At 36.8% G+C, this 15462-nt stretch overlaps 1 protein-coding gene and 1 pseudogene across 2 annotated transcripts in view; both read left to right on the top strand.

The window, feature by feature from the left end:
* Positions 1-8828, top strand: part of LOC145770415 (protein AMN1 homolog) — a 40701-nt gene extending 31873 nt beyond the window's left edge. The window contains exon 2 of one of the 2 annotated variants that reach the window (XM_082582059.1): positions 3801-8828. In XM_082582059.1, coding sequence (XP_082438185.1) covers positions 7163-7945 — 783 coding nt within the window. In that variant the 5' untranslated portion in view covers positions 3801-7162 and the 3' untranslated portion in view covers positions 7946-8828. The remainder of the gene's footprint in view (positions 1-3800) is intronic. The other variant, XM_082582058.1, reaches the window with a different exon arrangement.
* Positions 1589-3799, top strand: LOC145770414 (tubulin delta chain pseudogene; annotated as a pseudogene).
* Positions 8829-15462: the final 6634 nt, after the last annotated feature.

The raw sequence follows: 15462 nt of genomic DNA, 5'->3' as shown, positions 1-15462 counted from the left end.
ATTCAAATTAATAAAATAATTTGTGACTTTAATTATCCAGCATTTGTCCCCTACATCTATGGCTTTTATGATACGTGATATTATTAGACTGATCACTAACGAATTTCAAGGAACCGTTTTAATTCGTTTTATTTTATGCAGTGTTGTATATGTCTTCTACAAAGCTACTTACGGATTTAACGTGCAGGTTTTCAAACCCACTCAGACTCAGTACAACACTGTTTGTTGTAATAACATTTGCCGTCTCGGAGTAGCATTTTAGCCTGATGTATCAAAACATGGCTTACGAAAATAGTTTGAATATTCATTGAAGAAGTGATAGACTCTTTGCTTATAATACATAATGATTGTCTTTGTAATGCCTATGTTATTTAAGTGCACTTTTCAATATTTTATGAGTTACCTTTTGTAAACAAACTCTTTCCAAGTGAATAAAAAAATTTTTTTTTTTATTTACTTGTTGATTCATTCATATCAGTTTGTATCCTCTGGGGATCCTTCTCTTGTATCATGGGCCAATCCTATAGATGTTTGCTGGTACACCCCTTCATTTTCTTTAAACTCTTTCCAGTTTGATTTTTATTATGTTTGCATTTTATTTTCCTTTGTGGGTGTTCAAGCGTTCCTGTTCCATGTTCAACCACTTCTAAAGAGTGATACGGTTTCTTTCCTCATCTCAACGTACTTTGTACGTGGTGTGAAGACAATAATTTCCTCACATTATGCTACGTTGCCTACGTAATAGTTTTCCATCTAAACTTGCATTAAGCATAAATATTAATTACTGAAAGAAATTTACCCAACGTTGCTAGCAAAGTCAGCCTTTTAAATTGTGCTTGGTTAATCAATATGTATAGAAATCGTTTTGCTAGCTGTTTGAGTAGTCAAAGTAACAGAAAAATGCAATTGCACTGAGTTTTCAATCTTCCCCACTGAAGATGAAGCAGTGGGTTTGAACAATATAACTTCGTCCTTGAACCGAATACAAAAAATAACCCCGTTTTTTTTGTAAAACAATTTTGTTCTGGATTCTCGCACTATTTTTGATTCGAAAATTGAAGCCACTTTTGTCAAAGTATCTTAACAGACTCTATTTCACCTGGCATGGGATCTACAATGGTTACAAGAACCTTCTCAGAATTAAATTTTCGATTGTACTAGACTGTCAAAGTGTCAAATGAACAATTGTTAAACACAAAAATTAACCCTGTTTTTATAAAAAAAAATAACAGTTTGTTCTGGATTTTTGCACTATTTTTGATTCGAAAATTGAAGTTACTCTTTGTCAAAGTATCTGAACAGCCTCCATTTTACTTGGCATGAGATCTACAGATGGTTACAAGGACCTTCTTAGACTTTCATTTTCGATTGAATTAAACTGACAAATGTTGCTTGGTTAATAATGATTTTAATTAACTTGCATTTGCCCTTGGCAGTGAACATTCTTTTTGTGGTATTTATATTATACAATTGTTGTGCAGATGCAGCCTTTTCCATCTGTGACATGTTTGAATTTATATTTTTGTTCTTGCAGGAGCGTGCAGCAAATGCTGTCTTAGCGTAGGATCTTATGTGTAACTTGCATCAGTATGGCGGCCTGTGTAACTGTCCAGTTGGGGCAATGCGGTACACAAGTTGGGCACCAGCTTCTGAACACTCTGTATGATGATGCGGTGAAGTCAAGTCCACTGGTGTCATCTGCGGCAAACGAAGACTACAAGAAGACGTCTCTGGGAACTTTTTTCAACGAACCAGAATCCGGAACTCCAGAAGCAAGATCAGTGATGATTGACATGGAACAAAAAGTAGTTACACGTGCGTTACATGGAACTTCTGCCAAAGCGTGGTGCTATGCGAAAGGGCAGCAATTTTGTGAGAAGAGCGGTTCCGGAAATAACTGGTCGTACGGGTTCAAAGTTCACGCACCTCGCTGTGAAGACGCTATCTACAATTTAGCGCGCAGAGAGGCTGAAAAATGTGATCATTTTGGAGGCTTTTTGATACTGTCGAGTTTAGCAGGCGGTACGGGATCGGGGCTTGGTTCGTACGTTACCGGGATGTTGAGGGACAATTTCCCGCGAGCATCTCTAATTAATCCCGTTATATGTCCATACTCGTATGGGGAAGTGGCTGTGCAAAACTACAACGCTGTCCTTTCACTTGCCCATACCTGCTCAACTACTGATGCCAATATCTTGTTTCATAACGACAATCTCCATCAAATTTGCAGCAAATTATTGGGAGCCAAAAACGTTTCATTTAAAGACGTTAATGGGGTCATTGCTGATCAACTGGCATCACTCCTCCAGCCGGTAACTTCCTCAACATCTTATAAACAGCCCAACGTCTTAAGCGACATAGTAGATGCTACGGCATCTCATGGACACTACACCATGTTAAATTTAAAGTCTCTTCCTCTTGTTGCTCCTTCTAGTGTTGCCTACTCCACGTTTTCCTGGGATGCTCTTTTGAGGAGGATATATCAAATGATGATCACAGACTTTTACATGGACGAGGGTTTGGATTGGCATCGGAACATTCCCAAGTCTGCTGGAGGATATTCCGAAGGATGCTACCCGCGTTACACATCTAATCTTCTTGTGATGAGAGGAAAGCAAGCTCTTCTACCTCCGGAACAAGATGCTCCTAATTTTCAAGATGAGAGGTTGTATCCACGATGGATACCTCGCTTAAGCCGATGCCCGGTTTGGAAAAACAATGTTCCTTTCCAAAAGCATGAAAAAAGTATCGTTTTGCTAAGCAATGGGACGTCCTGTGTTAAGCCACTAGATGAGCTAGTGAGCAAAGCGTGGCAGATGTACGGCTCCCGCGCGTACTTACATCAGTATACCAAGCATGGGTTAGAAAATGATGATTTTATAAATGCATTTGTCGCTGTTGAATCAGTTATATCTGCCTATAAGCAATTATAGCGTTGTTTTATTATTGTTTAAAAGATTTTCTTTTCATAAAACCTCCGGGAAGATATGCGACTGGGAGATCTCGTCTCGGTCAACCTTCAGAACCGAGTGGCATGGAGACCGTAAGTGGATACACAATAGCATCGTCTATCCCAGTGATTCACAAACTATTTTCCTTGCTACGTCCCAGGAAAAGTTTGCTGACCTTACGACGCACCCAGCGATAATAATTTTTATATTTTTCTTTGTAACTCCTCTCTCCATCAATTGCAATAGTTTCGAAACAATGGGTTCGCATGCTCATGTCAGGAGATAACAATATCTGTGATAGATGCCAAACGGAAGTCATTGTGTGACGCCCTTGGAAAGTTGAAACGACATTTCAATAATTTTGGCTTTATGACTGAACGAACACCTCCGCAGCATGGTGCTTTAATATCTTTTGAGAACGGTTCATATGAGATGGTTCGTAATATTTGGTTTAAACCTGTTGACAATATTGTCGCGACGCACTGTTTGAGAACCTCTGACCTACCCGATTAATCGTTGACTGCAAATGCAATCATTTTCTTTGGTTATATGCAAATACAGTACTCAGAGCTTTTAGTCAAGTCTTGGTCTATGTTCTTTCTATTAGTTTGTGTGCAGTGTTGGCGCGTAGATATGGAAAACATTAATAATTAATTCCATCTATATGGAGCAGTGCTCACGTAAATATTTCAAACGAGGCATTGTGGTGTTTTTATGCAAATGTTTATTTAGTTCAAGACAAATGTACGACTAGTCCAATTGATGTCAAGTTATCTTGTTGTGTATCGCGATTTCAAATAATAAATTCTCTTCAGAACAACTTTATAACAGGCATAGTAAAATCTTCAGTAGGTCAGTTTAAGAATGCAGCAGTTAAGTTTAGAAAGAAATCAATAATAGTGTTTTTCGGTTGCTAAGAAACAAATAAATTTAGTCTGCGAGCAGTAGTGACAATATTATTTAAATTATGAAGGGAATTAAGTCATACATTAGTAAAACGGAGTGACAACGCCAGGGAGGGATTCTGGGGAGGCAAGCCATCCTCGCACAAAAGTGACACAAAATTGCCCTATAACGGATCAAATTGATACAGTCACTATCAATTAAATGCAAAAATAATGAAAAAGGCAATATAACGCAAGAGAACAACTGCACGCCCAGCAAGCTGATGCAAGAGAGAGGCCCAATTACGGACCCATAGGATGCACTGCATAATTTAAATAATATTGTCACTACTGCTCGCAGACTAAATTTATTTGTTTCTTATAGCAACCGAAAAACACTATTATTGATTTCTTTCTAAACTTAACTGCTGCATTCTTAAACTGACCTACTGAAGATTTTACTATGCCTGTTATAAAGTTGTGCTGAAGAAAATTTATTATTCGAAATCGCGATACACAACAAGATAACTTGACATCAATTGGACTAGTCGTACATTTGTCTTGAATTTATAATTATTTGGCAGTGCATCCTATGGATCCGTAATTGGGCCTCTCTCTTGCATCAGCTTGCTGGGCGTGCAGTTGTTCTCTTGCGTTATATTGCCTTTTTCATTATTTTTGTTTATTTAGTTGTTTAACCTTTTCACATACCTTTAGCATTTGTTTCAGTTTTTATCAAATATACTGAGCTTATTTTTCGCTTCATGGCAAAAGATTTCTTACCCTTTGCCGAAAATGGCTTTTCAACTTTACTGGCTCAAAGTGGGCTAAAACATTGATCAAGAAACTTTATATCATGTCCCAAAGTAGGCCTAATGTGAAACTACGTTGTAATTATTTTTGTATTTACAGAAACAAACTTCTAGTTAATAGTGCATGCGAAGCATGACTTCACATGGGAGTGTTGACTCGCTTGTGAATTCTTGCTTGTACACAGTTGTCAAATATTTTTCAAGCTACAGCCACGACATGCATGCGATTCCAAATAGTATAAAAGACCGTATGCTGAACTTAACCTGCAAGAGAGGACTTTTGAACGATGACAACGTTATTTCCTGCTGCTATTCATCACTAAGAGAAATCGATCTCAGTGAGTGTGAGGTTTCCGATGCAGCTTTAGAAAGCTTGTCCATTGCTTGCCAACAGCTGAGAAAAATTGACTTAAACTCCACCAAAGGAAATCGTGACGAAATAACTTCTAGAGGAGTGATAGCTCTTTCCAAGAGATGCAAACATCTTCATGTTGTCTACTTGCGTCGCTGCGTCAACATTGCGGATGACGCTGTAATCTCTCTGGCTCAGAACTGTCGTCAGTTAAAAGAAGTTAATCTTTGTGGTTGTCCCAACATTACAGACCTATCTTTGCAAGCATTTAGCGAAAACAACTGTTGTCTGGTCTCGCTGAATGTGGCGAAAACTGTCATAACAGACCATGGTGTTCATAGCTTGTGTGCGGGTTTGCCTCGCAATACATTGACCGAACTGCATCTTAATCAATGCATTAATCTCACCGACCAAGCTATTGATCACGTGATGAATTCCTGTCCTTCGATCAAGATATTGCTTCTTCACGGATGTCCGAAGGACGGATTCTGTTCGTGTGGCTATCGACCAATTAGCGAACCGAATGCGTCAGGTCACGTGGACGGTTTATTGACCAATTAGCGAGCTGAATGCGTCAAGTCACGTTGACAGTTTATTAGCTTCATTCAGCTACGTGTCATATTGTGTAGCGTTGACGGGGGTTTTGGGGAGTGCCTTTGGCCTTGTTCTCCGGGATGATTTAAGGAGCCCGTAACCATTCCATGGGCCCGAAAACTTGAAGCCACCGTAAATTTTTTGGATATAGCGCGTTTTTCTGAAAAGTATCTTCATTTGGGGCCCGAAGATCTCATTTGTACTGGGCTCAAATTTTCCTTTAAACGGCTCTGATCAAGCCTGTCATACTACTTTCGAATACAAGTAGGTTGGTAGTTCTCGGACACGCTGATGTACCAAGGCGTAAAGTTGAATGCATTCTTTAAAGTGAACACTACGTTTGACTTTCTTGCCTTTCTGTTAATTTAATCTAGTTGTTCAACTACCTGGAATGTGACTGAATTCACCTCATTTTCTTTTTATACAAAGAGCACTGATATTGTTTCGTAAATCCTTACACTGTAATACATAAAAGTGAGTTCGTTTCACACTGTGAAAATGCAATCTCTAGTTTTTTGGCTTTCACCTTATCTATAATTTTGTATACTTGTACTGTGTTTATTTACTAGTAAATGCTGACTATGTTAGAATCAGCTGATTAAAATGTTTTCTATATGGAGCAGCGCTCACGTAAATATTTCTAACGAGGCATTGTGGTGTTTTTATGCAAATGTTTAAGTATTTGTTGATCCTTTTCACATACCCTTAGCTTTATATCAAAAATACTGAGCTTGTTTACAGTATTTCTTACCTTTTGGCCGAATATGGCTTATTGTTTCGTAAATCCTTACACTGTATAACATAAAAGTGAGTTCGTTTCACACTGTGAAAATGCAATTTCTAGTTTTTTGGCTTTCACCTTATCTATAATTTTGTATACTTGTACTGTGTTTATTTACTAGTAAATGCTGACTATGTTAGAATCAGCTGATTAAAATGTTTTCTATATGGAGCAGCGCTCACGTAAATATTTCTAACGAGGCACTGTGGTGTTTTTATGCAAATGTTTAAGTATTTGTTTCCTTTTCACATACCCTTAGCTTTATATCAAAAATACTGAGCTTGTTTACAGTATTTCTTACCTTTTGGCCGAATATGGCTTATTGTTTCGTAAATCCTTACACTGTAATACATAAAAGTGAGTTCGTTTCACACTGTGAAAATGCAATCTCTAGTTTTTTGGCTTTCACCTTATCTATAATTTTGTATACTTGTACTGTGTTTATTTACTAGTAAATGCTGACTATGTTAGAATCAGCTGATTAAAATGTTTTCTATATGGAGCAGCGCTCACGTAAATATTTCTAACGAGGCATTGTGGTGTTTTTATGCAAATGTTTAAGTATTTGTTGATCCTTTTCACATACCCTTAGCTTTATATCAAAAATACTGAGCTTGTTTACAGTATTTCTTACCTTTTGGCCGAATATGGCTTTTTAACTTTGCTGGCTCAAGGTGGGCTAAAACATTGATCAAGAAACTTTATATCATGTCCCAAAGTAGGCCTAATGTGAAACCACGTTGTAATTATTTTTGTATTTGCAGAAACAAACTTGTAGTTAATAGTGCATGCGAAACATGACTTCACATGGGAGTGTTGACTCGCTTGTGAATTCTTGCTTGTACACAGTTGTTAAGTATTTTTCAAGCTACACCCACGACATGCATGCGATCCCAAATAGTATAAAAGACCGCATGCTGAACTTAACCTGCAAGAGAGGACTTTTGAACGATGACAACATTATTTCCTGCTGCTATTCATCACTAAGAGAAATCGATCTCAGTGAGTGTGAGGTTTCCGATGCAGCTTTAGAAAGCTTGTCCATTGCTTGCCAACAGCTGAGAAAAATTGACTTAAACTCCACCAAAGGAAATCGTGACGAAATAACTTCTAAAGGAGTGATAGCTCTTTCCAAGAGATGCAAACATCTTCATGTTGTCTACTTGCGTCGCTGCGTCAACGTTGCGGATGACGCTGTAATCTCTCTCGCTCAGAACTGTCGTCAGTTAAAAGAAGTTAATCTTTGTGGTTGTCCCAACATTACAGACCTATCTTTGCAAGCATTTAGCGAATACAACTGTTGTCTGGTCTCGCTGAATGTGGCGAAAACTGTCATAACAGACCATGGTGTTCATAGCTTGTGTGCGGGTTTGCCTCGCAATACATTGACCGAACTGCACCTTAATCAATGCATTAATCTCACCGACCAAGCTATTGATCACGTGATGAATTCCTGTCCTTCGATCAAGATATTGCTTCTTCATGGATGTCCGAAGATGACGGATTCTATTCGTGTGGCTATTGACCAATTAGCGAACCGAATGCGTCAGGTCACGTGGACGGTTTATTGACCAATTAGCGAACCGAATGCGTCAAGTCACGTTGACAGTTTATTGACTTCATTCAGCTACGTGTCATATTCAGTAGCGTTGACAGGAAGGTTTTGGGGGTACTTTTGAACCTGTTCCCGAGATGCTTTAAGGAGCCCGTAACCATTCCAAGGGGACCGAAAACTTGAAGCCACCGCTTATTCATTGGGTATAGCGCGTTTTTTCTGAGAACTATTTTTGGTACCCGAAGATCTCATTTGTACCGGGCTCAATTTATCCTAAACGGCTCTGATCATACTACTTTCGAACTCATATTATATACTTTCAATATAATTTTTACTCATTCTATATACTTTCGAGCTCATACTACTTTCAACTTTCTGATCAAGCTTGTCATACTACTTTCGCATAGGGAACGTTCAAATATTATGTAACGCTTTTTTCCGAATTTTTGACCCCCCCTTCCCCATGTAACGCTTTTTCACTACGAATTAAGCACAAAAAACTACCGTTCCGTACTCGAAAGCGTTACGTAACGTTTTGCTTGAACCCCCTCCCCCCCGATGTGACGCTAACGTAACGCTTTGCATAAACCCCCCTCCCCCTCGAAGGAGTTACGTAATATTTGAACGTTCCCATAGGCTACAAGTACGTTGGTAGTTCTCAGACACGCTGATGTACCAAGGCGTATGGTTGATTGCATTCTTCATAGTGAACACTACGTTTGACTTTCTTGCCTTTCTGTTAATTTAATCTTATTGTTCAACTACCTGGAATGTGACTGAATTCACCACATTTTCTTTTTATACAGAGAGCACTGATATTGTTTCGTAAATCCTTACACTGTAATACATAAAAGTGAGTTCGTTTCACACTGTGAAAATGCAATCTCGAGTTTTTTGTCTTTCACCTTATCTATAATTTTGTATACTTGTACTCTGTTTATTTACTAGTAAATGCTGACTATGTTAGAATCAGCTGGTTAAAATGTTTTGAAACAAGGATTTCTATCTTTATTACTGAATTCATCGTGTCATGGTCCAGACCGGTTTAAATTACACTTTTGAGTATCAAAGGTTCCATAGTTTAAGCTACTTGAGATTAGCAGATCTTGATTTTGAAAAAGAAAAGAAAAAGTGATTCTTCAAGTTTTTCTTACTGCGTTTGGGAGAAAAAAATCTCTCAAAGTGGTAAAATAGTGTTGGTAGATCAAGGTATCTCAAAGTAGAACTTTTCAAGATTTTTATTTTTTATGCAGTAAGGTACCAAACCAATCAGATGTTAATTTTTTTCAGATGTAACAAATTGTTAACTTGAAGTTGATATGCTTTTCTTGATTTTTTTTTCTTGACTTTTACTTAGCCTCCTGTAACCTACAGTAGGCTACAACCATGGCGACTTTTATACACAGACCATGACAACATGCAACTTAAAATTTGACTGAAGGCCGATCTATTAGTCGCCAAAATCGCTAGAATAAGTTGATAGTATGAATCTTAGTTAATAAACATAGTTTTTGTGTATATTTTGAGTTATTTTAGTGTTATTGTTAGCCTACCATTCGAGTAATGTAGGCTACTGAATTTAGGCGCTTACTGGAAATCCAAAAAGCGTCTGACAACAATGGTAGGCTAATTGAAAAAGATTTGTTACTTTTTCAACGTAAAATTAAGAGATTTGTAGTGATTTGAGATCCAGTGATCACACTTTGGCAATTTGGATTCTCAAAACTATCATTTCAAAGAAATAAGTTATAAAGTAAATTTAGCTTAAAATCAAAATTACATCGGCCTTCAGTCAGGTCTCCAGTTTACACGTTGTCAAGGCCTGTGTATTTAGATCGCTATGAAAATTTTTGTCTCAGCCTTAAATCCTACTTGGTCTTACCAAAACTTCAAATGAAGATGTAAAAAATTGTATTTTTTGCCAATATTCATAATAATTTCAGACCAAATAAATTTTCCCCAATCGTTCTTTTGGACTTTTTGAAATTGTCCCCATTGGGCGATATATCGTCTAGTTCTAGAGTCACTGGTCGATACTATCATTATCTGCTGTCACCAGTGTTACCGTGTAGCAGTTTTTTCAAGTGAAATGTAAGATAGCTTAGGTCGGCTACGTACAAATGTTTATAGCCTAACTGTAGAAGTTTTAGTCACACTTTTCTTGTCAAGCACGAAAGTCTGACCATCTGTCGTTGGCTTCTTGTTTCGGAGACCACTCGGTTAAGGTTTTAACAACAGTGAGTTCATTGGTTTTGTCAACGATTGTTGGCCTAAGTATTTTACACAGTAAACTTGTTTAGTTCATACTGTCCACTTAGCCATAGCCTAATCCGTAAGGGCTATATCGTATGATTTAGTTTTCATAAAAAGTACGTCCGAACGGCAGCGCCGAGCCAAAGACAGACCGCAAAATATTGCATAGATCGATTGATGGGTTATCAAGCTATTAAGCTTACTTGCAGGCTGCAAAACGTTGTCAAAAAACCAAGGAATAAGTGATGTCGCGTTTTTGAAAGATGCATAACATGCTTCAGAACTGGTTGGCCAAATGGTATTTTTTAGTGACACCATGTTGAAAAGCTGAAATAAGCTATCAGTTTCGTAAATGAATTATTGATAGGCTACGTTTTACTAATGCGATAAAACGAGATTGTTGTAAGACTTATTGTAGGCTCATGATCTGTGAAGCAGCATGAACCTTTTTTCAGAAAAGTTTAAGCATAGGCTACATAATATAACTTATTTGTATCAAAAACAAAACTAAAACCTTAGATGTGACTCAGTTGACCGAAAGATTATTAAACACAAGTAGACCATAGACTATGCTTAAAGTTTGCTAATAAAAAAACTTCCAAAAAATAGTCACGCTACGCCAGTGCTCATAAAAATTGCATTGCCGTACGCTGAACAATCAATTTGTTTTTCATTCGATTTTTCATTGTTTTTCTAACAGGCTGTAGATAGTAAATAATTCCCAGTGTATAGATATATATAGGCTATAGGCAACACTGACCAGTTTTATCCTACTAATTTACAAATAGGCCTATAAATCTTAACTTTGGCGTGCATAAAATAGTTTAAGTTAGTAAAATGCTAAAATCACACAAATCTCTGGACAGACTTTCTTGCGTAAAGCTTCATTGCAAAAAATAATTTACAAGATCCAAAATGAGAGCCAAGCTCAGATTTGTAAGTAGCCTATTTTAAGGTCAATTTTTAGAATAAGAGCGCAAACAGAAAGAGGCTGCGACCTCTAATCAACGTCTCCCTTTGTGACGTGTATGACCTCACAATAATCATTGAATTAATATTAATAATAGTATGATTTATTACTACTATTGATTGATTCAATTATCGTGACGTTACACCCGTATCAAAAGGCAGGGGATTGGAATTTACAATCCCTTTTGGCCACATCAAATGAATTCATTAGGTTATCTTTGCAATCTACAATAGTAGACGTTTTGGTTTGGTTTTGAATCTTTATCCTTTAACTGACAAAGCCTTGATATAAGTTATTCTTGGTAGTTTTGCATACTTGTAGACAGTGCTGTGTTAAGGGGAGGGCCAAGGGGGGCCCGGCCCCCGGGCCCACCATCTCAGGGGGCCCACAAATAACAGACATTTGCGTTTCAGTGAAGTTTTTTTTGATTTTCTAAAGTTTACTGCGTGTACTTGTCCATTATAAAGATGATTTAGGTCTTATTATACTAAAACATCTCAAATTTGGGCCCTTACTACACTGAAACTTCTCTAAAAACACCATTACTATCTTAAAGAAAGTTAAAATACGACAACGTTAGTTCCGGTAACATGATCTGCAGAATTATATTTAACATATAGGCTATATAACAGATAGGATGCAATTGAATATTGAATTCAAGAAGGGCCCAATTGCCACAAAGTGTTTTTGCACAACCGTTTTAATTATTTTGGTCATTTACTTTTGTGGTGAAACTATGCTTACTGGTAATGATTTTATGCTTACTGGTAAGAAGCATCATACCTAATAAGTTCACTCGGTGAAGATTCTATGGAGAAACTATTTAGAAGTTGAAGTGTAATTGATGTAGTTGGGCCCATTTCAAAATCAATGGAAATATTGATAGGGTATTTTTTATGTGTTTATCGATATGTTTGAAAAATTTGGCTGTTTTTTTAGTATAATTTACAAGACATTGAAAGAAATTGGAAAGCACAAATAGTGAAATGAAAAAAAAATACTAAAGAGCCCTTTTTGAATTCATATACCGGTATTCAATTTCTTTTGATTGAAAGAAATCGGAAAGCACAAAAAGTAAAATAAAAAAAAATGGAGTTGGGCCCTTTGTGAATTCATATATATACGGTACGCCACCTATATATTCAATTTATTTTATGATTTATCATTTCATTTTTAACATTTACACTACTGTAATTATAAATATCCTTGACTAGTGATGTCACGAGCAGAAAAAAACTGTCCGCTGCAGCACTGCACATGTCTTCCCGTACACTACAATGCAAAACATCTCGAAATGTCATACTGCCTCTGCAGTCTGCACCATGAAGAATAAGAGTGCACTTGTGCAAGTGCACATCAAATGCAAGGGAATGTATTAAACAAAAGCAAATTTTGGAAAAAAATTTGGGCCCATTAAGGCAATTGAGGAACTTGCACCACTTGTTATCCACCTTTTATAGCTCATCTGAGTTGCTTTTTATTGAATGCTGGATACTTTTAGCAGAAACGTTCCTCTGTATTTACTTTTTTCTGAATATATGCACATGAAATTTCTCTTATCTTCAAATACCTTATAGGCCTGGCATATCACATGTTGTATGGTAGCCCACTGAAATTGCTTTGATCCAAAATAAAAATCATTCTTTCACAAGTTGTATGGTACATGTTGTTTCACATGTTGTATGGTAGCCCACTGAAATTGCTTTGATCCAAAATAAAAATCATTCTTTCACAAGTGACCTGTTTAAGTGTTTATTCTTGACACTAACCAAGGCTACCATACCCTAAAAACTTTAATTAACTTGAATGCCTGCATAAAATAATGAAAGCTTTGCCTTGGAATGAAATAATGTTAAATAAAAATAATTAAACACATGATTCTCAAAACTCTTGACACTGCTTTTGTTTACAAATTAAAATTTACAATCACAATGTTTTTACCTTGGTTGACTGAACAAGTAGTGTTGCCAGATAAACCATAAAGTTGGTGAAAAACAATAATGTTACCAGACCAGATGACCAAATCTGAATGAAAATTAATAATTTCTTCAGTTTTGGTTTTATCTTCAGATTTTATCGCGGTACCCCAACGCAAAGTTCAAACATTCAAAACTCTGCACGGTACGGTGGTATTACCGCGTCGTCACTATACTCCATTGCCAGCATTTTTTTTATTAGAAATTGTTAACACTTTTGGCTTTCATTCCGAGCAAAGGTGTAGCTAAGAAATGATAGACCTGTGTTTGCGGTTACTTACACTTGTGTTGTTTTCTAAACTGGTGAGAAAGTCTATTGAAGTAAACCACATTTCCATATCAGTGCAGTGAAAGTATACACAATACTATAGGTCTGCTTGACGATAGAGGGCCCAAAATTATTCTGGCCCCGGGGCCCACAGAGGGTTTAACACAGCACTGCTTGTAGAGGCTTTTAACGCAGGGCCGGTCACCGAGATTGACAAAGTGAAGTTTCCCGATTGTTGAAATGTTGTTGCCGAGGAATTATTCCATCCACTAGTTGCCGCTGAATGGAGTTTCTTTGTGTGAGATTTTTTTTTGCAGTTTTGTTAGAAGACCTGACCAGTCTATATCATTACTTCATGTTTTTGGTGGTCTGCCCCTGTTTCGTTTTCCATTGATTTTTTTCTTCGAGTAATTGTCTTTGAATAGAATTGTTGCGAATTATATGGACAGAATACTTCATTTTTTTTGTTTTAATTGTTTGTAGAATTTCCATGTTGGTTTGCAATCAAAATAGTAGGCCTACATCTTCGTTTGTGATTTTACGCTTCCATGAAATTTTAAGCATTCTTCTATAAACTCACCTTACCCTAGGGTCTAGGCTGCTATATAGCCTACTGCTTGTGTAGCACACAACTATGGCCTACAATGGACAATGTTGCGAAATTTTCATCCAAATTGCACGAAGGTGGCAACTTTAGCCGGTTTATATTCATGACATTGAAATTTTACTTTGGCTTACTTAGAAAATGGATTAATTGTATTTAATATGCCATCTGTAAAAACTTCATGTAAAAAATAACTTTTGTGGGAATGTTCTGAAAGTATTTAAAGTAAAATAAGCTTATCTTGTAAACTGACCGCTCTACCGGGAGGCCTCAGAAGAATCAAGGCAGGGGCTATATTTGTCTCTAATTGAATTCATGATCGGATCTAATCTAACGTAAATCTAATGGAGCAAATCTAATCTAACGGATCAAATCTAATGTAGGCCTAAGTCAACATCAGATCAACATCACAAGTGACGATCAGAGATGTTGATGTGTGGAATAGCATATTGTCCTCATATTGTAGCCTGCATGCGTCCATGCACAAGGTTTATGTTGGACGCCAATTTCAACGCACTAAAATCTACTTTGTATAATATTATATAAGGTGATAGACTAAATACCTTGTTTTCTAAAGTTTAGACACAGTAGGTATTTTTTTAATTTAAGTTTCGTTCTTATATTGTTTGTATAGTTTCAAAATTCCGTATCCCAGCACCTTTGTAGATCATTCGTTTTAGTTGATGAATATTATGACAAATATTTTGACATTTCTGTGTTTTCCAGTTACAAAATATCAATTATTCTTTATGCTTGTCAAATGTGTCCCGATTTTAAGCCTTGGTCCTTGCGGAGGGCCGGCGAAAAGCTGCACCCTAGGCAAGGTTCTATTTCTGCGTTCTCATTGGCTCAACATTTCATTTGGATAGTCCAGTGAGTACTTTTGGACCAGGGCCCGGGATTATTTGAGCAAAGCCCGAGGTATTTTACTAATGTCTTCGTTTTTGCATTTAAAAAATAAACACCAAACTTTTTAAAGAAAATGAAGGGGTGTACCAGCAAACATCTATAGGATTGGCCCATGATACTAGAGAAGGATCCACAGAGGATACAAACTGATATGAAGGAATCAACAAGTGGAATAAAAAAATAACACTGGCCTTTGTCCGTAGTTACTTTTAATAATGTCTTTTTAGACATTCTTTTTGGACAAAAATGTCTTTTTAGACATTACTTTTAAAGAAATAAAAAAGAGACAAAAGGCATGTAAACTTCACTTTGTGTGGAGCTACATGTACTTGAGAGGTTAACTGTTATTTTTTTATTCACCAAACTTTTTGTTGGAAAAAAACTTTTTAAAAGCCTTATTTTTTTCAGAGAATGTCCATAATTACGAATTTTTTTCTCACGAACTTCCTGTACATATTTCGGTAAGTTTTGTCCCGGCAATTTTGATACAAATTTTCTTTCGCTGCCATGTTCAACAATGCAAACAGTGACTATTTATTTACGAGCAGTGCAC

The sequence above is a fragment of the Aplidium turbinatum genome, chromosome 5, assembly GCF_918807975.1.
Source record: "Aplidium turbinatum chromosome 5, kaAplTurb1.1, whole genome shotgun sequence".
NCBI lineage: Eukaryota > Metazoa > Chordata > Ascidiacea > Aplousobranchia > Polyclinidae > Aplidium > Aplidium turbinatum.
The sequence above is the reverse complement of the archived record's forward strand: the minus strand, read 5'-3'. Positions and strand labels throughout refer to the sequence as shown.